The 27,634-nt window shown below is 38.6% G+C and overlaps 1 protein-coding gene across 2 annotated transcripts in view; it reads right to left on the bottom strand.

Annotated features, from left to right (window-relative positions):
• EFEMP1 (EGF containing fibulin extracellular matrix protein 1) overlaps positions 1–24,572 on the bottom strand; it is a 55,221-nt gene extending 30,649 nt beyond the window's left edge. Inside the window, exons 1-5 of one of the 2 annotated variants that reach the window (XM_079110900.1) lie at positions 24,419–24,536; positions 23,617–23,657; positions 23,102–23,189; positions 18,935–18,983; positions 18,385–18,771 (exon numbers count right to left, since the gene is read on the bottom strand). In XM_079110900.1, the coding sequence (XP_078967026.1) occupies positions 18,385–18,771; positions 18,935–18,983; positions 23,102–23,182 (517 nt within the window). In that variant the 5' untranslated portion in view covers positions 23,183–23,189; positions 23,617–23,657; positions 24,419–24,536. Of the gene's footprint in view, positions 1–18,384; positions 18,772–18,934; positions 18,984–23,101; positions 23,190–23,616; positions 23,658–24,418 lie in introns of both variants that reach the window. The other variant, XM_079110901.1, reaches the window with a different exon arrangement.
• Between the last annotated feature and the right edge of the window lie 3,062 nt (positions 24,573–27,634).

The following is a 27,634-nucleotide window of genomic DNA, read 5'->3' as shown; positions in this document are numbered from 1 at the left end:
ATTATAATTCAGAAATAAATTTAAAAGTAAATGGTGTGTTTCATGCACTTAATTCTTTTGTGAGCAAAGAGCATGACTTCATTTGGATTTGCATATGTAAGTTACAAGTTGATATGGGGCATCTTTCACTTCATACAAAGGAAAATTGATTATGTCACTTCTCATCATCTTCAGGATGAAACCCAAATTTTTTAACATGACATGCAAGGCCCTTCTTGATTTGACTCCTGCCTGCTCTCACATCTACTGAAGTCACACAGAACAACTTGTTCCTTTCTTCTGTCTTCCACTTATAATATCTTAGCAAATGTTTTTAACTCTGTCTGAAACATTTCTTCCCTCCTCCCTCCCAGCTCTCTAAAGTCAAATTTCCACAACATTTTAAGACTGAGGCCTGGTTTCTAGAAGTCCCTAAAATGGGACTCAAAATGCTGCATTCTTATCACTGTCTGCTTCCTCCTAGACTGTGAGCTCTTTGAGGGCAGGCCCCATAAACTCTTCTCTTTGTATTCTCAGCACCTAGTATACTTTTTACACAATAGTTACCCAGTTCACTTTTGCTGAATAATTTCACATGTTGAAATTGTGTGTAGGGATCTAGCAATAGGGTACCTAGTCTGTTTCATGCCATCTCCTCAACAACATTAAGTAACAAAGTAAGGTTAAATCCCCCCTTCAATCTTATCCCCAAATTCATACAAAATAAAAAAAGTAGATCCAGACAACTAACACATCATCTCCAGATGACTTGCCCTTGAGAAGTTAAAGTACAGGCACAGCTACTGCTTATGTAGTGTTTCGGAATGAAAACTTAAACTGGTCAATAAGTAGTTAAACCAGGTGTTTTTACCTTTGCCAAGTATCTGTGGGGAGGCCTTCAAAGAAAACAACAGCTACAGAGTTGAGAGTGAAGTGAGATCTAAATCCAGCTAAAATGCCTTTGCATTATTCCATAAACTATATATTCTTAAGTTCTTAAAACATATTCTCTACATAGTCTCATGTTCTCAAATTCTGCTAATAAAGTTTGCTTAGCATTCCAGTCTCACTCCTATTCCCAAACCACTGCTCCTTTTCTGTTCCCCTTTAAAATTCTATCCCGCACCCCGCCCCCCCCCCCCCCCCCCGCCATTTTTTCAGTACTGGGGATGGAACTCAGGGCCCTGTACATGCTAGGCAAGTGCCCTACACTGAGCTACAAACCCAACCTTAAAATTCTTATTTTTAAATGAAAACATTTTTTAACTGGTAAATTCATTTCCCTTAGACATATCAGAGGCCTTATTGCTCTCCTCTCTTTATGAGAACACTCTTATTTGTATTTGCAGATGGATGGTAGGGAAGTATGACGGACAGTGGGCGTATGCATATGCATTTTGCCATGATTTCTGATAAGGGCAAAAACCCAATTATCAAGGCATGACTGTACTTAGGTTGAGTCCACTGCATTTTGGAGGGTCATAGTCTTAATGTTAAAAAAAAAAAAACATTATTTTATTAGTAACTACTATTAACTGCCCACGTTTAGATGTAGTTTCTAGTTAGAGATTTGCTCCAAATTTCTTTGACTATACATTACAACTGATGAACATTCTCCAGCTTAATGGATGTGGGCATGAGGCAGAAAGGCTGATCAGAAGATCCTTGAAGGGCTTAAAGTTAGCTCCTAACTGGTTATTTCACAGGGTGTGGGAGCTGAAATCCCATGATGTTATTAATTTGCAATCAAGGCTTACCTTTATAATACATTAGCCCAGATCATTGGGTTTTTGCAATTATACATTGCTAAAGAATATCATAAACCATTTACCCTTCTTGGAGCTGAATTTGTTTAGAATCACTGGTTGACTCAGGAGAAGCACTTACATGCAAAAATAATGAATATGCTTGTTAGAAATAGGTTTAAATTAATTATTATGATCCTGAAAATAGTCCTTGATTCATTTTCTGTCTCTTATTGGCATCGTTACTGCATATACAGTACTTGAGAGTAATCAATTCTTTCCTGAGAAACTTACTTTTCTATAAGTCAGAGTGAAATCTGCCCTATCTACCCACCCACAGTTTTATTAGGCTTATTTAACAAAATTAACCACATATATGTGTGTGTGTGTGTATGTGTGTGTGTGTGTGTGTGTGTGTGTGTGTGTGTATGATTAACCAGGGCATCCACCCACCAAATCCTGTCCTACTCTTCTCAGGTTTAGTCACATCCTTCATGACCATCCACTCTCCGAAAAGTCCTAACCAGGCAGCACCTGGTTGTAGCAATCAATTCCTCCTCTGACTTCTTCAGGGTAACCACCATTTACAATTGACTATTTGGGAATGGATGTTCTCAGTTAGGTTTGTTAACTTGAATCACTGTGCTGAATTATTTGTATCATTTAATTTTTAAAAACCCAACCATATCTATCTTTTCAGATGGACTGAAAGTCCTTGCTAGAAAGGCAGTGTGCCTGGTGTCTAGCACAGTTTGCAGATGCATTAACTGAATGCCATGAATAGAGGACTACAAACTCTAATTGGCTTATAGTCCTATACAAGTTTTGTTCTAATCAACAAGTTCTGGGATTTTCCATTGGGAAACTAGCAGCTAGATAAACCTTGGCATGCGTGAATGGTACAGATTTCAGGGTATAGATGGAGAAATAGATCCCAAATTCACACTAACAATTTGGGGTCTGGTGAGGGAAAGATGGAGTTCTTAAAAACCAAGGCTCTTAATGTTTAAATTATCCTTTAGTATCTACAAGACAAAAAGTAGTGATCCAACAAAGTGCAGGCTAGAAACAGGCTCCTTTGGTTGCATAATCCCTCACTTGAGGAACTGAAGAGCGGCATGAGGTTATGGTGGATCTGATTACCCCATGTCCCCCCTTCCTTCTGCCATAGGAGAGATTGTGATCTCATTCTCTGCGAAGTAGATTCTGTTCCTGTACATCCATAGACAGCCTCTCGGAAGGATTAAATGCAATACAAAGTGGGATAAAGACAGAACAAACCTTACTCAGAGAACAGGCAGGAGTTCTGGGGATGGGAGAAAGCCACTGCTGAGTTTTATAATTTTTTTCCTTCTGAACCTTTGAAAAAGATCAACTCTGGTTTTAGTTTAGTATCCCCACCCCACCCCAACACACACCAAAGAAACCTACATGGCCACTTCTTCAAATTTGTTCCAGATGGATTTAGTCATAGAATGATTGATTAACCACTCAGTTGTGAGCTCTGTGGTTAAGCTCAGACCTATAACAAACTGGTTTGGAGCCCTGTTTCATGGTAAGTGGCAGAAGAGATAATCCTTAAACTGTCATTTTAGAGTTAGTGATGAAGAAAGAGGCATTTAGTGGGACCACTTATGTCAAGAGAATGTATTAGCAAATGGATCGCTGAATATGAGGAAATCTTATGAGTCTAATGTTTTTTTACTTCTCTCTGGGCTTCATGGTAAAAGGAAACCAGATCCTATCAGGAGCCCCTCTGATGGTTGCTCAGCATGTTCATGGACCAAACCAGTCTCCCCAGGATGCTCTAGGCCCAAGGCCAGAGGCTGGCCTCTACACGGCTGTGAGGCACCCACTTATCCCACAACCCACTCAACAGGCCATAGTGTTTTATTGGCATCAGAGACACCTGGACAAATCTGGAAAATAGAGTGAACAAAGGGGAAAATGTGCATTACTTCATGCAGAGCTATGTTATGTACTTTTAAGAGCAATTTAAGAATGGACAATTTCAATATTCTTTACCAAATATTCTTTTGGATTTTAGATACTCCTCCTCCTCCATTTTTTTTTTTTTTTTGTACCGGGGATTGAACCTAGAGGTACTCTACCACTGAGCCATATCTCCAGCCCTTTACTGTATTTTTTATTTTGAGACAGGGTCTTGCTAAATTGCAGAGGCTGGCCTTGAACTTGCCATCCTCGTGCCTTAGCCTTTAGCCTCCCACGTCACTGGCTTTACAGGCATGTACTATCATCCCCAGCTTAGTTATGCTTCTTAATAGCTGAATTCACCTCTTCTCCATTCTGGTCAATTAGCAGTCTGGCTACTAGACTATTCTGGAAGACTGAGTGTGGCTGGTGGCTATCCCTTCACATCATCAACTGATTTTATAGGTCCCCCTATACTTTGTTCAATTGCTTGGTTTCTACCTTCACTTTTTTTTTTTTTTTTCTTTTTGGTCATACATCTTTTATCTTTCCCTAGAGTGCTATTCGATTTCTGGTGCTCTCTTGTGGAAACAGAAGTCACCTCCTGCCTCTTATTAAGATACCTTCTCCTCTGGACCACAAAATAGTTCGCATGGAATTTTGTTGCTTCTGAATTTTTAACTCTTACACAATCTACTTATTGGTTGTGTTAAGCAAAAGAAGACTTATACATACTTAAACATAAAGATGATGAATCTAGGAGCAAGTGACCAAAACAGAGCAGGAATTTCTTTGGGAGAGATGGAGAAACATTTCCCCCCCATGATTCTTTAAGAAACACACAGATATCATAATGTCTAGAGCAAAAGTTAACATAAAGTAAGAATAGTGTTTATTATATTTTTCATGTATCAGGCATGTAACTACATGTTAACCTGAAAAATGAAAGGGGATTTTTTGTGCTTGCTCATACAATTTTTGTTTCATGGATATTGTTTATTTGTAAAGTGAACTAAAAGATTTTAATGAAAGAAGATTTTAAAATCAAAGGAGATACAATTATGCAGGAATGAATTTGGAGGAGATACAGAGAAGTCCTAGGTCAATGAAGAAGAAGAGGGTGTGCTACACAAAAGGAGCTGTTAGAAGCACTCCGTTTCTTCTTTTGGACAGGATTTCACCTGTACTGCTTACCACACCCATCAGGCTGTGTATCCAAATGAGTTATCCAGTCTCTGTCTGGCATTGCTGGGGAGCGGGGCGTGCACTTTGCTTTTAACTCATATTTTGCTTTTGGGAATACTTTAAAATTCTATATTTAACTGTAAAGATTGGGCTGGAGTGAATTTAGAGGCAATTTTAATTAAAGATTATGGTGGCAGCTTCTGACCTGGCTCCCAATGATGCCAGTCTCCTGGCATTCACACCCATGAGTGTGGCTGGAGCTAGTGACTTATTTCTAATGAACAGAAAATGGCAAAAGAGGTGGGCTGGCACTTTTTCAAGTAGGTTGCAAAAGACAGTGACTTTCATCTAATTAGCATTCTCTCTCTTGCTGGCACCTTCTCTTGCTACCTCTCTTACCTACTCTGTTGAAGGAAGCTGCCCATGTTAGAAGATGCTCTATGGAGAAGTGTATGCACAAGGAATTGTAGGTGGAAGAATTCATGAGGACCTGAGTCAGGAGGTGAGTTCGACTAACTGCGAATCCTTCCCAGTTAGTCCTTGAGATCTCTGCAGTCTTTGAAAGACCCAAATCCAGGGGACCTAGCTAAATCACAACTCAATTCCTGACCCAGAGAAACTGAACTTATTGTATAAAGCTGCTAAATTTTGGGGTTATTTGTTATTCAGCAACAGATAATGAACACCTAACTTTCCTTAAGATACATGATGAATAATTATGCATAAACTCAAATGAATCCCACGGTTTGGGTTGTAAGCCTGGTTGAGACTGAAATATATTCCAAAATGTGAAATGAATAACCTTGTAGACTTTAAATAGATTGTTCTTTATTGAAAAGCACTCCTGTCCTCAGTAAAGCCAGAAAAGCTTAACTCAAAATCAAGAAAATAAAAAAAGAGGTTGGTTATATTTAGTGCTGGCATTTTTATATTTTAAAGGAGTTTTTGTATTAATACATGCAAAAAGTATACTTACTGTGCACTGACATTAAAATAACTCCTTCCTGAGCCAGGATTGACATAGAGTCCAGGACTGTGTCATGAACCATAATAACTGTTCATGTCAGTGCCTGGGGGAAAGACTGCAGTGATATAGCTTTTAAGGCATCAGTGACTTGGCCCAGACTGTTAGCAAACAACCAGTACTAGGTGTGAACTGCTTTGTCAATAAAGCTTCAGGTCATTAGACTCGTCTAGTTTTCTGTTTCTGAGTCATTAATACTATTATAATCACGGAATGCACCTGCATTCTTCTCAGGGCAGATTTCAACTCGCCCTGGTATGTTTTCCTTATAGAAATGCCATCCAAAAGGCAAAGAAGAACTGTCATCAATACACAGTTTCAGGGCCTCTCTGTATCAATCAAGACCATATTGTTCCTCTACTTCCACAAGCTTAAAACCGAGACAAAATGTACTCCCTTTTTTACTACTATTATTATTTTTTGTTTTGTTTTGTTTTTTTGGTACCAGGGATTGAACCCAAGGGCACATAACTACTGAGCCACATCCCCAACTCTTTTTTTATTATTTTTAAATTGAAAGACTGGGGCTCATTAAGTTGCTTAGATCCCCACTAAACTGCTTTGGCTGGCTTCAAATCTGTGATCCTCCTGTCTCGGTCTCCCAAACTGCTGGGATTACAGACATGCCTGAATATCTCTTTATTTTGAATAATAGGTGAGAAAACTAAAGACCAGAGAGATTAACTATTTTAATACAGTCAATGAATCAGTTAGGGGAAGAGCCAGATGGAAATCTTTCTCTCTTGCTTCATTTCATGGAGTTTTCTACCACTCATTGCTGCCAAAGACTACTTTCTGGAATCCTCCTGAGTATTCAAGCATAAACACATTCCACTACAGGAGAAAATTCTATTAATTAGTAAGCAAGGGAAGTATCTGTGTATTACAGCTGTAGCTATTACAATATAATTTATGTTAGACAGACTTAATATCTAACCAAGGGAGGAAAATAAATTTTTGAAAAATCACTACATGCAAATCTGATTCTACTCAGATTATACCTCGTTTTGCTACCACAGAAAAGGAAGCATAAAGAATCATTAGATGTATCGGCTTCTTGGTGGGAAGCACACTATCAGCTACTGGAAGATATACTCTGCATACATCAGCAAAATCCAGGAACTTGTTAGAAAAGTGTAATATCAGTTCTCAGCCCAGACATACTGAGTCAGAATCTTTATTTAAATAGGACCCCAAGGCAATTTGTATGCTCATTAGCGTTTGAGAGGTATTGGTCTATCATGCATGGCATACAGAAGAGTATCAAACATATATTAAACTTGATTCTGAATTTAAAGACTCTTCTACTGTTCTGTTTCTCTAGAGAACCTTGACTGATGCAGAGGTTCACTTAACTGTTACAGAGAAGAGAAGTTATTCCTCCTGTTCTAAGAGAAAGTATAATATTTCTTTCTGTTGATCAATAGCTTTGACATAATATTGTGCCATCTGTTGCAACAATTAAAACATTGAGATTCTTCAAATGTATGGCAAAGTCTTGGTCTGAATTTGAATCTGCACCAATTCTTCCCTAATTCAAGATTTACACTGAGGAATAGGCAGGGTCCGTGCTTGCAGATAGTTTTACCCATTTCTCAAGAATTTTGTTCAATTGTTTTAAGCTCTGGAGAAAATTTCAAACATTATTCATTTTGAGTCAAGTGCAGTCTTCCTTATTGAGATCTTCCTTATTTTCTCTAATCACTACCACTGTATCCTGGTCACTATAAGTCTGAGACTAGAAACTGTACTTTAAAAAGAGCAATACACAATTAAAATCATTTTGTAATTGATTCACATGATAATTTTGGTAATGTGTATGTCTCCCTATTCCTAATTTTGATATTATAATCATAGTTTCCAAGAATTTTTAAAAATTATCTATTAGAACCCCACTACCATTTTGTGGCCAGGTTTAAAAATGGCAGGCCCATTTTTTTAATAGAATGATATTCTGATAAGTCTATTTGGGTATTAACCATCTGTGATAAGCAGATTTATTGGAAGCTACTCTTCTGGCATGGCTACACAAATCATTTTTCTACTTAAATTAAAATATCAACAAGAAGATTTTTGTAGTTTACTTAGAGTTGAGGTCTAATTTACAACGATTTTTCTATTTAACAAAGTTTTTTGACTAAGCTATTCACCAAACAATCTTTCCGGCTTTACAAGGCTATCATTAGCAGCTTAAATTGCACCACAATTAAATTCCCATGTTGCATTTAACTTCTTTTTATCATTAGCTCTCCTCCCGAAATCACTGAAGGAGGGAGGTCACACAATTGAAGTTCAGAACAAAGCACCTTTACCAGTCTGTGTGGGAGGATGTTTCTCTCTGGCTTCCTCCTTGGATTAGCGTTCTTATGATATACCAGGTCATGAACTGTGTTAACAAAAAGGGCCCAGGGCTTTTACTGTGAAGTTTAATTCATCATGAATGACTGGAATTTTCTGCCTTGCTTGATGAGTACAGTTTTATTTTGAACTTCCTTCTTACTCTATAATTTACCAAAGTCTGAAGAATGAAAGAGCTTGGTGATTCAATGTTAGTCCCAGATAAGTTATTATTTCCTTTCTATGATGGTTTATCTAAAAAGTTAATTGGGCTAAAAATTCAGTTATTGAGTATAAAATACAAAGGTGGGTCAGGATGGAATCCAGGTAAATCTCTCAGAAAGATCAGTAATGAATGTGCGGAAGTGTAAGGTGACAAAGCCTTAGAGATTATGCCTTAGTGGTTTCATTGTTGACTCTGTGTGTTATTCTGTTTAATACAATTCTTTGTTGAGCAAATAGTGTAGTAGCTGTCCAAGGTGCCCTGTTCTTTTGCGAGAGATAAATAGATGCATTTAGAAAGCTGTTTCCAGTGTTAGTTTTACAGGAATAATGAGGACAGAAATGCATTTCAATTTAATTTGGAAGTCTATCAATTTTGATCAGTTTAATTTTGGTATATGCTGCTTTCCTACTAAAAATAGTGGTGAGTGTAAATTTGTGCCTATCATGTGTATGCACTTGAGTAGGTATATGAATGTATACACATGTGTGAGTATAAACAGCTGGAATAAAGTAACTTCAAGCAAGAGAGGGGGTGTGTATCCTGCATAGGCAAGTTTCCAAAGTGTCTATTAAAAATCTCTTCTGGGATGCTCTTTTCTCTTTTAGAGAAGGGGTCTTCTGATTACACCAACTACTCAAGAAAGAACATGAATCAGACGAGAAAACCATTTTGTATAACAGCATCTCTTCAGACCTTAAATTGTGAAAAGTAGTGATTAGAAAAAAAGTTCATTGGTGAGTTTGCAAAGTTGAATGGTGCCAGATACCAAATTGCTCACATACTTTAGACGAATGAGTAAAATTGAACTAATTCTCTAAGAAGCCTCTTCAAATCAACAATTCTAAGGATTCAACATCAACTCTGAAAACAGACATACACTGCTTTTTTGTGATTCTTGTGTACTAGAACATATAAGGATATTTAAGTTTTTAGTGAATATTAAAAATTTTAACAATTTAATGGCAGACTTGTGTGAGTGCAAGTACAACAGGTTGGCTTTGCGGCCAAAATATTTCACAAGTGAAATCCAGTCATTACTGATAAAAATTCTTCCCCAATCCAGGTTCTGATAGACCTAGTCTCCAGAGAGGGCAATGAACAGGCCTCCTTGAGCTGTTTCCTATTTTGAATTGTGTTCTGTGGCTTCTCTCAGGGGATCAGGAATAGATTTCTTGCAAACACAGCTGTTCAGAGTGAAAACTTATTTTGCCACAGTCCCCAGAGCCTTTTAACATTTAACTGCATGCACAAAGGCAGGTCCAACTCCTGTCTTGAATCTCACTTTAGCTAGGTACATGGAACGCCATGTACACAGTTTTATGGCAGGTTCCAGTTCCACTCCCTACTTTACTTTTATTTCACCTACACTTCAAGTATAAGTCAGTTATCAACTCGCAGTCCCTCAGTGGGTCAAGTTCTTTTGTCCTGGGCCCTTGAGAGCCATGGTTTTCCTTCTCACTTCCCTAGCAATTCAGTTATTCCTACTTTGGGACCAGATCAGAACTGCTCTTCTTAAAGTACCTACGTTCAACTAAATGCCTTTCTTGGGTTCTAAAAGCAGATTTTAAAAGGGTAATTTTTGGCCTCTAGTCCTAGAAACCTCCAGGATAAGATGGACATCTATCAAAAACCCACATTGCACCCCATAAATATATCCTTGTTGGCCAATTAAGAGTAAAACTTAAAAAGAATTCCAATCTTATGTTTATCTTCAAATATAATACATATTAACATTTCCCCAAACTGTGTATTTTCATTGTTCATCATGAGCTTTCTGAGGAAGGATATATTGATACAAAGATGCATTCACTGGTTAAATGCCTTATCATAAAATAAAAAAGAGTTCCAGTGTATTCAATTACTAGTCTCTCTCCAGGAATAACAGCAACCTGTTTAGTTACCTATATTTATTAAGAACCTAATAATAAAGGATATAAAGAGTAGGTTTTATGAATTCTTTCAAGTGGCTTAAGCTTCAAATGGGAAAAAGGCATAGAAGACCTCCATCATTAAAGGAATAAAATGCTCTTTTAATATAATCTACACATGGGCCACACGGAAAGTTTATAATGCATAGAGCTGGGAGATATATCTTACACACACATGATACTCAATGGCTCATTTTCCAGGATGGCTGGATTTTAAGTCTGAGATTTTTGAAGATTAAAAACCATTCTTTTATACAAACAAACAAAACATTTCTGAGTGTCTTTTCAGTACTAAATAGAACAGAACAGTTCTGGAAGACATACAGCTAAGGCTAGATGAAGTCACTACTATTTTGTTGGGGGGATTTAATGAGGGTGGAACCAGTCATAGATGTGGGCTCTGCAGCACAGTTACTTTCTGATTTGGTCTGGGTCCCCAGCTTTCCTTGCTGGCATTCCTATCAGAAGCACAGGGTCCCTGGGACCTCCTCGGGGAGGACAGTTCTAGGACAGAAGGAACATGGATATAATGCTTCTCACTAGTTCTGCCTGGCTATGGGATGGGTATTTACTCTGATGTAAGGATCTTAATTTCCACATCAACTTATTATTTTCTCCTAAATTCTCCATACCAGGAACAAAACAGACTTTTGTACTTGATCACATTTCTAGGACATGTTCTTTTTCCATTCAAATATGTATTTCAATAAAAACTTGTGGGACTACCTGTGTCACAAACTTTACTTCTAATTTTGGAAGTCATTGTGATGTCCCATGTGTTACTTTACTGCTCTGTTGTTTGTTTTATTGCTATTTGGTAACTCATGTGTTGATTATGCTAAGTCCCCTAAGGACCATGAAAATTATTTTTCCTTGTACTTTGACTCTATCAAACCACAACAAAAAGTGGTTCTCAAACTTGATTGACAGTGTTGAACACTAACTGAATGCTTTGGTGTTCTTTTTCATCAATTCATCTGTGGTCATATGAAATTGACAATAATAAACTATCCATGCTGCTGCCAATATCTTGGCACTCCGTCTTCCTTTCATGTCATTTCTTCACTTTTCAAATGTTTACTAATCATTTAGGTTTAAACCAAAAACTTGTGATCATGTCTAAATTCTTACAGTGACAGTGTTTTCTTCTGCCAGTGTTTGAATGTAGTTTTCTTGATCAGTTTTATTTTTGAGTGTGCAATTTGTGGTTACCTCCTGGAAAAAGCAGCATACTAATGAATTTCAGATGTGGCATGAATTACTTATTTGTACATTCATGCAAAATCGAACACATTTGGGACAAACTTTGTTTACTCTCTGGTTTCAAAGAATAAAATTGTGCCAGTAATTCAACAAGTGCAAAGGCAAGTCTTACAAAAGGGCAACTTGTTGATTTCAGAGAATATAAGCTTGAGACTTTCAGCTGGAGAAAGAAATAATGAACCAGTACCAGTGAACATTCCTGAAGTTACCCAGACTTGCAATTCTACTCTAATCTACTTCTTTGTGATTCTATGAGGAGAGAGAAATTCATTCCACAGATTAAGTGTTAACTAGTCTTAACAAGAATCTTCTCATCTTTGATAGGAATTAAATCTTTGATCAAGTTTAAATTGTAGAGAAGACACTAATGTGAATACCCTTTCAAAAATCTGATGACTCACAGAGTCTAAATGTAGTAAGATGGTCAACTAACACCTCATACCAGAAAGATCCCATATCACTTTGGTAACTGAAAGATGCCTTAAGACCAAGTTCAGAGTCAATGTCTCTCCTTTTTGTAGCTCTATATGAACTGAACCTCTAAATGGCATTGCTTCATATCACAAGTTTGTGCCATGAACTTAAGGGGGATCCTGATGGAAGACAAAACTGACACTGAGCATCAATCATTACCACAGCCAGAGTACAACTTTTCACCTACTAGCAATTTAAGGGTAGTTATATTATGTCATCTTAGGAGGTTATATATAGAGAGATGCAAATCTCTCCTGTGTTTTTCAGGTGTGCCTTTTCCTTGAAATTATACGTATTGAGTCCTTGCTTCAGAGATACAATCCTAACCAGGACTCACGACCACTCATTTTCAGAACCACCCATTTCAGAGTACTGGTAACAACAATAAGAAAAGTAAGATAGGGCAATATATTTCTATTCTATCCCACAGAACAACATTTTTTTTTTTTTTATGCTTTCTCTTCATTATCCCATGTCAAGTGCTCTGACCCTGCCCTGATTTATATAGTTGAATGTAGCTTCCCAAAGTTAAGATCAAGTTAGGGTAATTGTTCTGATTTCAGTAGGCATCAGAATCATTGTTAAAACGTAGATCACTGGATCCCATCCCCAGAGTTTCTGATTCAGTTGGTCTGGGGAGAGACCCAGGAATCCATATTTCTAATAAGTTGCCAGATGAGTTGATGCTTCTGGTGTAGCACACACTTTGGAAACTGCTAAGTTGGGGTGTTTAATGGTACAATCTTTTATTGCAGAAAAGAGATTATAGTGATTTCTTCTACTACCTCAAATGGTTGTCATTCAATTTTTTTTTTTTTTTTTTTTTTTGTACTGCAGATTGAAACCAGGGGCACTTAACCACTGGACTAAATCCCCAGCCCTTTTTATTTTGAGTCAGGGTCTTGCTAAGTTGCTGAGGCTGGCCTTGAACTTAGACTCCTCCTGCCTCAGCCTCCCAAGTCACTGGGATTACAGGTGTGTACCTGTTTGCCCAGCATGTTATTCAATTTTTATAAAGGAATTTTAAGGACACTTCCTGATTGTGTATGAATCAGATATGCATATTCTTCTCACAGGCATGCTAAAAATGTCTCAAATTGATTAGAAATCAATGTCTACGGTATTTTGGAAAGTAAATTATGAAACAATGCTAGATTTTTCAGGAGTAAATCAATCACTCCTGTTACATTGCATCAGCTTACTTAAAAAATAATTAAGTTTTCCCTCAAAATTTAACTTCTATTCATTTACAAAGCTTTAGAGAATTTTCAGGTACTCAAAGGTAGTTAACAACTAAAAACAATGAAGAAATGTAAGCAGGTTAAATGCCCATTTTACTTTCTGCTTTAAGCATTTTTTCGGTTAATATCATAATTTATAAAATTATAGCTTCTTTTTGCAAAATATCTATTTTCTTAGATCAAAGCTGTGTAATTATATGCAACAAAAATTAGGCATTTCCTTACAAAAACCAGAGACCCTAATAACATTAGTAAGATCAACAAAAGGGCAGTGTTTAAAAGCCAATTGGTAATGACAATGCCAGGTATGCTGAACTACTTGATTACACTATAATTTATAAATCTTCTTTTGGATATGAGACAATTTAAATTCAAAATGAAAGAAGTCAAAGAAAGGTATCCCTCCTATCTGGGAGGCTGAACATGTTAGTTCAAGTTTCTCTTTTTTTAAAGTAGATGTATAGATAATAACTTCAACTTCTTTCATTTTCAGAATAGTATTTTAGTTATCCTTCTGTTTATAAAGAAATGTGCAGAACATAATAGATGGTAACCAAGAATGGAGTTTTTTTTTTTTTTTTTTTAAGCTGAGCATAATTTATTGTTTCTTTAGACTTTAATAAAGGGCCAAAAAACAAAAAAACAAAAAACCCACAAAAGCTTTACACAAAAATGTTTTACTTGCTCCTCTATCACAGGTAATAGTTATAAAAAGAAAACAAAATCATTGAAAATACAGCCAAGAGTTGAAAAAAATAAAAACTTCAGTAAACTGAAAAATTTATAATTGAAGTATGGTTCTTAATTTGGCAGTGTGGAAATGTGAAAAGATGAGCTGGTTATAGTACGACATGTATCTAAGTCTGTAGGTACTAATGTCTAGGTATCCTATCCGTGCAAAGTCTTAAACAATGTGGAGACTTGCTCATTGGCAAACTGGCAAGTGGGATCCCAACAACTGCACAGGAAAGCTCTGTCCAAGTAATGAAAAAAATCTATGAAGTTTGGTTTTGACTTTGAAAGATTAAAAAAAATTTAAACAATAGTCACACTGGATACACAATGCCTTAACTTGAACTAATGACTCTAATATTAGCACTCTTTCACTCTTGGCTCTGAACTGCATGGGATTTGGTCCTAGGGGTATGTATGCTAGGGGGATCAACCATCCTATTTGTCTTGGTCTGAGGTGTTTCCAGAGCCATGGGACTTGCAGTTTTAAAACCAGGTCAGTCCTGGCAGAAAGAGACAGCTGGAACCCCTCGGGTATGTTTTCACATCTCTCAGTGACACCTTATATAATATAAGCCAGGAAGTGTGCTCTGGATTTGGCTCTATAATCAGCTTCATTAGGCATCTGTACTGAGTTCATTTCTTGATGGCATGATTTCTTTAGCATGTTCGTAGTCATATCTGTAAATCTTGACTGGGCTGTTGATGGCTTAATTACTAGCTATGCAAAATGCCCTACATTTAATTTTCTGAAGGTTCAATTAAGCAAATTAGGCACTGGATGCTTTTTCCTTTTTGCCAGTTCCCAAATGATTTTTTCCCTACAAAAATGGGCTCTTAGAAAGTTATATATGATTTAAAAAAAAATCTGTTCTTGACTTGAGCTTGTGATTTTTCACTACATTTCCTTTGAGAAAGATTACATAAACTTTGTAATAACAATGTAGAAAATTAAGCATGAGCCATCGATGGGTTATAAGACATCCCCTATTCATACCACTTCCTTTTGGTATAGATGAATATCTGTTGTTTTTAAGGCAGATTATATCTCATGGAAACAACTAATTATTAAAACTTTATATATGCATGGCTCCAAGTATGTAACAACGAAATGATTGTCATGTAGTTCTATAGCTATGATAACACTTGATCTATATATCTACATATCTATATATGATAACACTTGATCTATAGTCAATGATAACACTAGTTATGTGAAACTCTCAGTGTGACTGGCTCCCCTGCCATCACCATCATTTGGTAAAAATTGAAAACAAAACAGTTGACTCTGACTTGCTCTTTGGATATTATGTTGTATTTTAAACCTCTCCTTTGTATAAAAAACTGAGAACCCTGAAATACATGAAAAGGAATAAAAATATTATGTTTTCACTAAATGCTTGACACAGATAGCTGGTTAAAAGACATATTTATAAAATAGAGTTCATTAAAAAAACTAACATTATTTAAATTAGTAGGAACTCTGTGATTGGTATAGGGCATTCGAAGGCAAAGTTGATTTTAAGACTGAGACACAATACAGATCTCAGCCCTTACACACACACAAAAAAATGTTCTCAGTTTTAGGTTATGTAACAATAAACTGTACCTGTTGAAAAATAAATGTGGAAAAAAGAAATATTTTTTGCACAAATATGACTCATAAGTAGGCATTCACTATTCTCATCCAGCCAACCATGGTAAATGTGTTTGGTTTACTGGGCACAAGTATGCAACATTTAAAAGAAAGTGGAGATCTTTATTAAAACAGAAGGCTCCTCAAGCTGCATGATGATGTCAGGAATATAGGTCCTTGGAGCACATTATTGTTTTAAGCAGAGGTCCCCACACTTTCACATTGGTTATAAAACATTATTTTGTGCTGCTGGCTTGGAATGAGAATGTCATACATCTGTAGGCAATTAGAAGAAGCTGGACTGAATGTTTGATTAGCTCAATAATAAATGGGCACAAGTGTGACTCGACTTATGTTAGTCAGATTCCCTAGACAGATTATTCTGTTGCTATCATATGAAATAACCCCCCTTTATCAACAATTAAGTAAATCCACATTTATGGGCACTTTGTAAAATCGTGAGGTGGGAAGAAATCCAACTTGAGCCTTAAGTCATTCGAAAAACTTTTAACCCTGCTTTCAATAGTACAGACCCCAACTTGAAAATTTAGAAATCAACTCAATCATATAGAACTATTTGGGTTGGAAATACCCTGTTTGCATACAATAAACCAATATGTATTTAAATTTTCCATAAGCAGGTCCTTAATAGTTTCAGTTTACAACTAAAAAAAAAAAAATCCCAAAGAAGGAGAATAATAAGTGTTTTAATATGTTAAAAGTAACTTTGGAAGGCAGTCTAAGTATATTCAAAAAAATTAAATGGGATTTCATTTTCATTATTCAAAGTATAATTTCTACTGTGATTAATGGGTATTTTAAGTCTTGAATATATATCATTCTAGAACTCCTTCATGCAGTTTTAGGAATTGTTCTCAAATTCCCACCATAAATGTCAATGATGGACTATAAACCACTTTGGACAATAAATAACCCATTCATTATCTGTTTGTTTGTTTGTTTTATCTCCCAAATACCACTGAAATATATAACATCAGAAAGGCTAAAAATAACCCAAAATATAAAAGTCAATACTGAAATCCAACAAAATTTTTTAAATTTCAGGAAACATACTACCAAATCTTCCAAACTAATTATATATTTAAAAAAAACAATTAAAAGTTGGTAAATCTTAAATAAACTCAAGGTAATTTTGATCCATATTCACCCAAATACATATATAAGAATAACCTCATCAGTTTATCTCCTTGACATAATCCTTAAATTAAATATCAGAATATCAAGCAGATGCTGAAGCATTCATCATCAATACTGGAATTCTGACTCATGACAGTAACACAAAACAGATGCTCAAATGATGCTCCCTCTGAAAAGTGACACCATCATTGCAAGGGTTAGCTCCCGACGTGGGGTAACTTAAAATTCGCACACAAAATATGAAATAAGAAAAGTCAGAGTTTGATAGATTTCTGTACTTCATTTATAAGCCATTTAAAATCTAGTATCTCTTATACAGAAGATAAAATGAAGCACTAGTAAACAGGGCAGCTCTCAGGACACAAGGAGATGCACTTTCCACTGAACGCAGCACTTCTACGATCCCACCTGCGTGGAGGGAGGAAGGTGGTCTCTTCCTCACTCAGAAGCTGGAAGGTGAGAACTCCTGGGCTCTTTCCACTGGCCAGTGTGTATGTACCATGCACTTATGTGGTGGTGACAAGGAGACCCATAACATAGGTTCTGCCCAGTTAGCTCCTAGCAGTGTGAAAGGAGTTGAGGGTGGGGGGTTCCTACAGCCCCATCTCATTAACACAATCTCCAAATCAGGCAGCTCTGAAAGGGTTTGCTAAGAAGGAAAAAGGAAACAAAATCCCTTAGCACAGTCCAGTTAGCTAATATCCTACATGTCTTCAAAGCCTGAGATTCTTATCACTGTGCTAGCATGAGTCTACAGCTGTTTCTAGAATACACAGTGATGTGTACTCTCTGTGAAAATAAACAGAAAAGCCCAAGCAGACCGTGCCATGGTGCAAGTGATAGAAGCAAAATGTGCTCAAATGAGAGTTTTAAAAGAAATAAATGTGAGCAGTGAAGACTCCCTCCAAGGTAGTGAGGCAGGAGCCCTGCTTCTTTATTCCTGAATGAGGAAAATAAGTCACTGACAAGTTCAATGACAAGAAAGCTTGAGAAATCAATGGGAGACATTTATGGAGCACAATTTCAAATTCCAGATGAATCACCTGACTGCTACTTCTGACAACTGTGACTCTGGCACCCTCCTGCCTGGGTTTGAAAGCCAGCTCTGTATTTCCACCTGTGTGACCTCTGGTTCTTAAACTTGGCTGCATGCTGAACTACATAGGTGCTTTTAAAAATCACTGATGCTGGAATCTACCTCTCGGGACAGTTATTTAATTGTGCTAGGGTGTGGTTTGGCCATTGAGAAGTTTTAAAGGCTCCTAAGTGACTATAAATAGGGGCAGCTATGGGAGGGAACCACTGATGAACTTTCTGCACCACAGTTTCTTCATTTGGAAAACGATAACACCAATGACAATTACCTTTTAGGATTATTGCAATGTTTAAATATGCCAGCATGGACAAAGCACTCTACACAGTGTCTCACTGGAAGCCCTGGGTAAACATGAGCTACCGCTGGCATCCTTACCTGAGGTGCACAGGGGTGAGAACATTCATGTTAGCATAGTAAGTCATGCTCACCTTGGCACACATTGTGCTCACTCTGCTCGTAGCCTGCCGCACACTGGATCCGATGGGAAGGGTTGGAGGGAATGCGCTGAGGGTCAGCTGGGTTCCGACGGATGACAAAGTTATTTCGGCCAGTCTGTACTTCAGGGCCCGCGACTGCAGCAGCACTGGCCACAAAACCACCCCCAGGCACCACTCCACTGGTTGCCATGCTACTGGCAGCAACACCCCCGGTAGCTGCTCCTGAGGCTGCTTCAGCTGCTGGTGTTTCTTGCTGAGGTTGTTCATTATTGACAATAATCTGGGCTGTTTTAGGAAGGCACAGGTATCCTCCATAGTGGTTGACACATTTCATTCCACCTTTGCAAGCATCAGGGACAATGTCACATTCATCAATATCTGTGATCAGTAATAAAATAAGTCAGCAATCTTTTTAGAGAGAAAATGGAACATATAACTATAGGCACATGCCTTTAGTATAATATGAGCAGGACAGCAAGAGCAACACAAGAGATGGAGTCAGGAAGCTATGTTCAGATGGAAGTCTTTGAAGCCAGCTCACCTTTGCACTGCTGTCTTACAGGGTCCCACTCATATCCGTCAGTGCATTGCTGCAAAGGAAACATCAAAGATGGAGCCAGAAAACAATTAGTTGTTTCCCTAAGAAGACACTCAAAATTGTGCTCATGGGCAACAATCCTTGGGCTGGAGTCCTAGATATACAAGATGGATAACTTAACGTTCTCTAGCCATCCTTGTTTTAAAGATAAACATATGCATATGCATAGATATGCTTCAGTGTTCCCTTGAATCCTTTTCTCTGTCTTGAGACTAATCTTCTCCAATCTCTCTGATTACTCTTTTATTTACCCCCTTTCCCACATTGAAAATTCACCAAAAAATTCACCAAGTTCTCCACTCACCCCTACCAGCCGTGATATCTTTCTCCTCTCCTCTTGAGCAATCAAACACCTGACTTTGCTCACCATGATTAGCTTCTTCTCACACCCATCCTTCCTCTTCGCTTCACTTCCTATAGTTCCTCTCATGTGCACTCCCTGAAAAAGCCATCTATTAAGCACTTAGGGATTGCCTAGGCCCTGTGGATGCAAAGATGATGAAGACCTTGCCCCTGTCTTCAAGCAGCTCACGGGCCAGAAGACAGACAGTTGGACAAGTTGGAGCAAGATGTCAGTGTGTATGTAGAAGGGGTGAGGCACTCTGCTCAGGGCTGAAGGGTGGACGTGAACAGGGAAGAAGGGAAGGCTTCACAGGGAAGATGACAAGTGACTTGGGTCTTACAGAATGAGCAGGATTTTTCCAGGGGGATGTGGCTATTCTAGGAAGGAGGACCATTGTGAGCAAAAGCACAGAATTGTCAGAGGGAAAGGGCTGCAAGTGTTTCTGAGTGGGGGGGTGAGGCTTCCATCAAATCCAGGAAGCCTTTCCTTGGGATAGAGGGAACTAGATTCTACCCTGAAGGTCCTTGAATTTCAAGCTTTGTTATGCCTTAGGATCACCTAGGGTGCTTATTAAAATGTGAATTCTGAGGCTCTCCAAACCAAAGGATCTGATTCTATAGGTCTGGGCCAGAGGCCTGGAATCTGAATTCCTAAGATCCCAGGTGATTCCCAGATAGGTCATCCATGGACCACATCTTGAGAAATGTTGCTGTAGGTGGTTAGAGTCCCTGCAGAATTTTAATGCTCCAGAAACAATTTGATCAGTTGCTCACTTGAGAAAGTCGTGGTGAGGATGATGCTTCAGGAAGGATTGTGCAAAAATAGAGTAAACAAATAAGCAAACATGGTCCTTTTAACAGAGCCAAGAATTCCTCATTCAACAACAGATGTATGGCAAATAGCTAGCTGAATGGTGGCAGAGATATCCTTTTAACTGTTTAATTGACACCTGAAATTTACCAGGATGATAACTAAACTCATGTTATTTCCCAGACTAATTTTCCAATACTTCCAAGGTAACGCCACCTTTCTCAAGACCCATGAACATCAGCTTTGACTTCTCCAATTCTTTTCCTTCAAGCTTTGCCTGCTTGTGTCTGTTCCTGAATCTACCACGTTAGCCCCATTTCTACCTACTATCTTTCTGGCCTCATGAGGAGACAAGGTTCTTGATCTCTACATTCTGCGGAAGCCCCCATGACAATGGTTTTTGCTCTTTTGATTACTAAGGGCTCACAGTGGGCCTCACACCTCTCATAACTCATTATTACTGTCTCCGGGTTCTCTCCATCTGCAGCTCCAGCCCATCTGCCTTTATGCCCTCCAGGCTTTATTGTTGCTGTTTTCAGCCCCAGTATTTGATGATGTCACACTCTTTGACTCAAGGGCCCCTTTAGCCTTTTTTGGATCAATCTGAGGTCATAACTCCTTCAAGAACCAGCACAGAGTTCTATCTTCTTTAACATGCCAGCACCAACATTAATCACCTCTTCACTTTTCTATTTCTTTAGCAATTTATATAAACTATATAAGATTATTTGTATTTACTTAGAAACTTTGTAGTTTTCAACAGTGTATTCCCAGGGTAAATTCCCTGGGACAGAAGGCTGACTATTCTTAGTAAACAAATAAACTTAAAAATTTTTAAATTATGATTTTTTTTTTTTTTTTTTTTGGTACTGGGGATTGAACCCAGAGGCACTTTACCACTGAGCTACATCTCCAGCCCTTTTTATTTCATTGCATTTTTTCATTTTGGAATACGACCTTGCTAAGTTACTGAGGGCCCTGCTAAGTTGCTGAGGCTGGCCTGGAATTTGTGATTTCCTACCTCAGCCTCCCAAAATGCTGGGATTACAGGTGTAACTGGCAACTTAAATTCTTTGAATAGTGATGGGAGATGCTTGTTCAGATACTTGTTGAGTGAGTAGCTGACTAACCCCCCTCCATCCAATATGGAAGGGGAATATGAGGCTGTGTTGTGGATACAAGCCCATCCTTCCAAAAGGTATCTTTCAAACCAGGCACAGATGGCAGTTCACTTGAATAATCTGAATGGTAAGTAGTGGACTTGCAGTTTGTTGTAGCTATTTAGTTCCAGAACATTTGATGTGGACCTATTATTGAACAAGCCTAGACTGAATTTAGCTTTATCACTTGCTGGTTGTGTAGTCCTGAGGCACACTTTCTGGTCTTCAGTTCTGTCATCAGCAGGGCAAGCAGATGCCACTTACCTCCTAGTTTACTGCAATGGTGAAAGGAGACAGTGTCTCCATAGTGGAGTACTTAGAATAGGTACCTCTGTCCTTTATGTCCTCTAACTATGGATTACTAGGCATACTTAATTCAAAAGAGAATAGAACTAATCTTAGCACAAAAAGGGTATCATATCTGGAAAATCTGTTAGAATAATAGTGAACCCTTGTTAGTAGTCTTAGAACTACAGTCCTTACTCCACAGGAAACTTTATTTACAAAAATAAGTTAGATTTAGGTGATTAGCAAACGGAAGGGCATAAAATAAGCAATTGTAAAAGCAATAAAATCTTTTATTACATGATTACAAAAGGGAAAAGCAAATTAAATTTTAGTTCCCTGAGAAGGTAGTAAGTTCAGCTTGAATAACAAAACATTTTCATTGAAGATAAACAGCACATGCATTAATTTCTCTTGCTTTATTTATCTTCAGCAGAGGAAGCAACTGCATTTAACATCAAGTTAACAAAATATTTATATTATGCTATTTTATTTATAATTGATCTGAACAACAAAAAGAAACATTTGCCAGATGAATACTAACATTCAGGGATTAAAAAAAAGTGAGATAATGTTTATTATCAGTAATTGACATTAGATCACTTTTAAGTTTAAAAAATTTTTTTTTGCATTCTTTTGAGTGTGATTACTTAATTTTTAAAGTTGGGAGCAAATAGAAAAATGTGTTTTTCATTTTCTGAACCAGGACAAATGTCATTCACTTCATAAACTGACTAAAAACTACAAAACACAAAACAGAGATGCAAACTCACTTTACTCAAGTGAGGTAAGTTCTGTCTTGCCCTGTTCTTACCATATCTATTTTTGGCAGTGGGAATGGTCAGATGATATTTTTAACATTTTATTATATATTGGTTATACTCATGCATTAACTAGTTAATCAAACACTTTGGAAATATCAGAGATACTAATAGAAAATGCAAAGAACAGTTGTACAGACTGCATTTTAATCTGCGTTAGCCAGTACTGCATCCTGTAGGGTACTTATGTGAGTTATAGTGTAAATGAATATATAGCCTTTATAAATTTAATAAAGGCTGCTTCCATGACAAAAGTCACATGCACAAATGGGATGCTGTGCTTATATCATGTTTAACATTCTTATTTGACTTGACGTTATTCTGTACTTACTGATTTCATTTGCATGATGTGGGAATTCAAGTTTCCTGATTCCTTACATCCATTAATTTACTAAATGTGTTGGAAACATGTAGCTTACTTTGATTTCAGTTTCAAAAGGGTTTCCTTTCTTTTGTCCTCATACAAATCATTACATTTTTGGTCCTTATCTCAACTGGTGATCTAAATGAACTTTTAAAAGGATTCTGGGCAATTCACAACAAATCTTAAATGTGAACCATACTAAAGTGGTGTTTAATTTATTACCCGTCACAGAATAGAGCCGGCATTCACTGGCAGGGGTGGGTAAAATCTTTCTTGTGTCATAGAATCCCACTGAACGCTCTTATCTCAAATTCCATCACCCCTTACCGTATATGTGATGGTTTCTTCGGTGTCCTGTGACTCGACCAGGGCCAGAGTCAGCATAGTTAGGAAAAGGACTTTCAACATTGTGAATCTCAAAGAAAACATAGGACAAATCGATGTTTAGTATCTGCTGCGGGGGGAGGGGGACTTCAGCAGTGAAGTAAGGCAAGTCAGGGAGGGTGGGGAGGCAGAGGCTCTACAACACCGAACTTCTCATTTGCTTTCTTATTTCCCCTCCCCCTCCTCAACCTTCCCGGTAGCCACCAAATGAGGCAGGAAAGACTGAAAAACGGCTGCAGAACTGCATTTCTCTTTACTCCATTCATCCATATTCAGAAGACATTCAGAGTGTATTTTATACTGCACTTACACAGCCGGTTCCAGAAAAAGGGACTTGAAGAGAAAAATTAAAAGTAATCAATTTTAAAGGCGACGGTGAATCCCGCCTCCCCCAGGGGTGGAAGTGGGGCAGTAAATCTCTATTCCCTTGAACTTTAAGGATTTCCCTATATGCTCACCTCCAGCTAGTGCAGTTCCTTGCATAGCTCAGCAAAAATACCTGCGAATCAATATGAATTACATGGCCTCAAACTTTTTTTTTTCTTAACAAAATATCAAAACAAAATTCGGAGAGCAATCTCTTCCCAGTTCTAGTAGAATACTAGAGCGTCCCACATCCTCCCGTACACACATTCAAAGTGCATTTCCACGCCGTTCTCTGCGCACAGCTTTGTTTAAAAGCCTCAGGTTGTGTTGAGGAGCAGCCCAATGCCACTGATTCCCTTGTATCTTATCAATCCCTAGGTCCTCGACCTGCTACCTTCAGGATCCGGGCTGCCTCGGGGCGGAACCGCACAACGCGCAGCAGCCCCAGGGTACCAACTTCGGGGTAGAGGGCCCTGGCGCCTCCAGGCAGGTTAGGTCCCCTTTCTCAACTATAAGCTAACAGGCGGATGTCCGTCAGAGCTGCTTAGCGCTCCAGCTTCTATTTTAGCTCGCGTGGAATCCAAGTGCAGCTTAAATTTCTCACACGGGTCTCCTGAAATCTTCAAAAGCACGTTTACAGGCAAAACCCTGCCGGTCGGTTGTCGGCGCGCACACACATGCCCATCCCAACAGATGTCACCGACTACTCGCACATGCCGACAGATCGCATTCCTAGACTGCACACCTCCACCTCCCTTTCTGCCTGAGACTTTGCGCAGTCCGGGGCAGTTCTCCGGCGCTCTGCACCTCGCAGGTCACCCCACCTTATTCCCCGGCGCGCAGCCCCTGGGGCGCTGGGTGTGCTTGGTGCAATTTCCCGTCGGGGGCTCCTACCTGCGCTGCGGTGCTGCGCTCGGGGCCGGGGCAGCGAGGGGAGTGCGCAGGGGAGGGCAGCCCGGTGGGTCTGAACTGGCGAGGTCTGGCAGCGGCCGCGGCGGCAGGAGGAGGAGGAGAAAGGGAGGGAAAGGGGGAGGGCGAAGCGGGGCGGAGGAGAGAGCCGAGGGAGGCGCAAGCGCCCAGCCAAGAGCTGCAAGCCCGCGGGGCAGCGCGCCGCGCAGCTGGTTCGCCCCCCAGGGCGGGTCTACGCCGCCCAGAGCCTGCCCTACCCTGCCAGTTGCTGCGTTTCTTGACTCACCCGGACCCCAGGCCTCAGAGGGTACATTTGAGAAGTGATGCCCTGCTTTTGAATCAGCCTTGGTGATGCTCACAGCCTACAGGGCGATTTCTTGTGTCCTAGGAGGGGCAAACATCTCTCCTAGAAAGTTTCAAAAGTTGCTTTAAAAAAATTTCCCCAGTTTTGAGAGTACATTAAGCCTATTCATAGAACTGATCCTTTTGCTTTTTAAGATCCTCCTCCTCCTCCTTCTTTTCTTTCTTTCTTTCTCTTTTTTCTTTTTCTTTTTTTCTTTTCTTTTCTTTTCTTTTTTTTTTTTTTTGAGGGAAAAGGTCTGCTTCCTCAAATAAACAAAAATGAGAATTCATGTATTCATTCAACAAATGTCTGTGGCCTACTATGTGCAAGGTATTGGGAAGGGGCCTGTGGAACTCACCCCAACCAAATTGTGAGGGGAGGTTTACTTTTGGTTTTTCAAACCCTTGCCTTTCAGTGAGTCTCCTTCCTCCTCTGCAGTTTATCTTTTCTCCTCTGGTTCACTTGATGGAGTCCTTAATGCTGCTTATTCAAAGTTGGATATTTTGCTTTTCCCCCCTTTCAAACCAATGGTGGAATTTTAGGAATCTGGACAGAGAGAAAAAAAATTATTTTTGCTTTTGGTTGAATCATACCACACAGATTGGGGTTATCTCTGAAAGCTGCAACTCAAAAGTCAGATTAATAGTTTGCTTCCTTGGCAGCTGTGCCTTTTAAGAACCAAACCATAAATGCAGAGATTACCTGCCAACAGGAGGGGTTAAGAACTTAACTTACCCAAGAACAGAAAGCAGAGGTGTCACCAAGGGTGAGAAGGTGATAGGGACTGCAAGAGAGAAGTTGCCAAGTAGGTACCCAGACCTTGCCAGCTTGGCAAAAAGTTTTGCAATATCAGACAAGCCCAGAGGAGCTCCCTGACCTTCCTTGGACCTCACATGAGCAAACAGTTAATTGTATTCAAGATTTTTATTACCAAAATTCTAGTACATCATTTCCCCTTAAACCTTTTTTTTTTAATGAATATTTGCTTTTTGTTCAGTAAAAGATCTATCCAGGTGTTTTCTTCTGTTTCATTTGAACTCTTTTTTACCTGTCTTCAGCCTTTTCTCCAGAAAAAATGAGGTGAAAACCCTTATCTGCAGCCTGGATCTCTTCCTGTATATCCCACTGTGGACTTATCTCCATTTAGACAACTAATGGACATTTCAGACTGATCACATCTGTTGGTCTCATCTTCTCCCCAAACTACTCCACCCACCTGTTTCACCAGCTCAATTAATAGAACTTTCATCTTTCCATTTGCTGTGGTCCAGAACCATGGAATCATCCTTGATTTCTCTTTTTCTCACATTCAAGTCTTCAGAAAACTGTTGGCTTCACCTTCAAATATATCCAGAACTGAACAGCTTCCCATCATCTCCTTTGCAGACATCCTGGTCTAAGCCACTACTGTTTTCTACCTCTATTTCAATAGTCTCCTAATTGGTCTCCCTGCTTACACTGTTGTTCTTCTGCAGCCTTTTCTCAGCAGACATTCACGTGAATTAAATTATAGAGTATATAATCTCTTGATTCTGATTTCCTTCACTTAGCATATTTTTGAGATGCACCCTTGTTAGGAGTTTCAGAAGTTTATTCCTTTTTATTGTTGCATAGTATTCCATTGTGTAGCTATACTCCAATATGGACATTCACAGAAATATTTGTGTGGGCATATATGTTTTCTAGAAAATGGGAGTACAATTTCTAGATTGTATGGTAGAAGAACATGCCAAAATGTTGTCCAAAGTAAGTGTACCATTTTACATTTCCACCAGCCATATATGAGATTCCACTTGCTCCACATCCTTGACCACACTTGCCAATATAAATATTGCCAGATATTTATCATGTTAGTCATTTTGTTGCTGTGTAAGTGCTATTTCATTATGGTTTTATTTTATAATTCTCTGATATCAAGTGCTAAACATTTTTCACATGCTTATTGTCCATTAATATATCTTCCTTTCTGTAAGGCCCATGTCAATCTTATTTATTTCTTTGACTTCTTTTGTCTTCTTATTAGTTGTAAGAGTTTTTGTAAGAAATAGTTTTCCTTCCAGCCCTTTGTTGAATATGTTTTTTGAATATTTTCTCCTAGTCTGTTGTTTTTTCAATATGTTAATTCTGTCTTTTGAAAGAAACATTTTTAATTTTGATGAAGTTCAATTTATTACTTTTTTCCTTATGTTTCATCCTTTTTTGTTCTGTTTAAGAAATTTGCCTTGGGCAAACTCTTTACAATTCTAAGCCTCAGTTTCTGCTTTTGTAAAATAGGAAGGGTATCAGTCTCTATTTCTTAAGGTTGTTCTAAGGATTGAGTGAGAATCTCATGACAGATATCAAGTACATGTGAATGACCATTTTTAGACACCAGGACTTCTGGTGTGTGAGCTGTAGTAGACCCTTCCTCCACTCCAACATAACCCAATATTATTTAGGTATTGTGCCCATTCCAAATGCCAGGGTGTTTCCTGATTAGTCTGAAAGTAATGCAATCAGCTCTGGTGTTTTGTGGCCACTGCTTCAGGTGTAGGTTATGTGATACAATACAGGACCAAACAGAACTGAAAGGAAGGGGCTCTTTCCTGTAGTTGGGGGAAAGGCTTTCCACCTGACAGCGAGTGGAGGGGAAGAAAGGAGCCCATTGCCCCAGTTGTCACCTAGCAGCATGGAACAGCCTGGAGGTAAGCCATCTTGAGCCCATAGATGATATATACTGTGCATAGCCAACAGATGCAAAGAACTTTGGTCTCACTTATCCCAGGACCCTTGATGCTTTCAGGGGTTCTCCATGATAATTTTATTTTATTTTATTTATTTATTTTTTGTCGTGCTGGAGATTGAACCCAGGGCCTTGT

This window comes from Sciurus vulgaris, assembly GCF_902686455.1.
Source record: "Sciurus vulgaris genome assembly, chromosome: 14".
NCBI classification, from domain to species: domain Eukaryota; kingdom Metazoa; phylum Chordata; class Mammalia; order Rodentia; family Sciuridae; genus Sciurus; species Sciurus vulgaris.
This window is presented reverse-complemented; position numbering and strand designations above follow the sequence as displayed.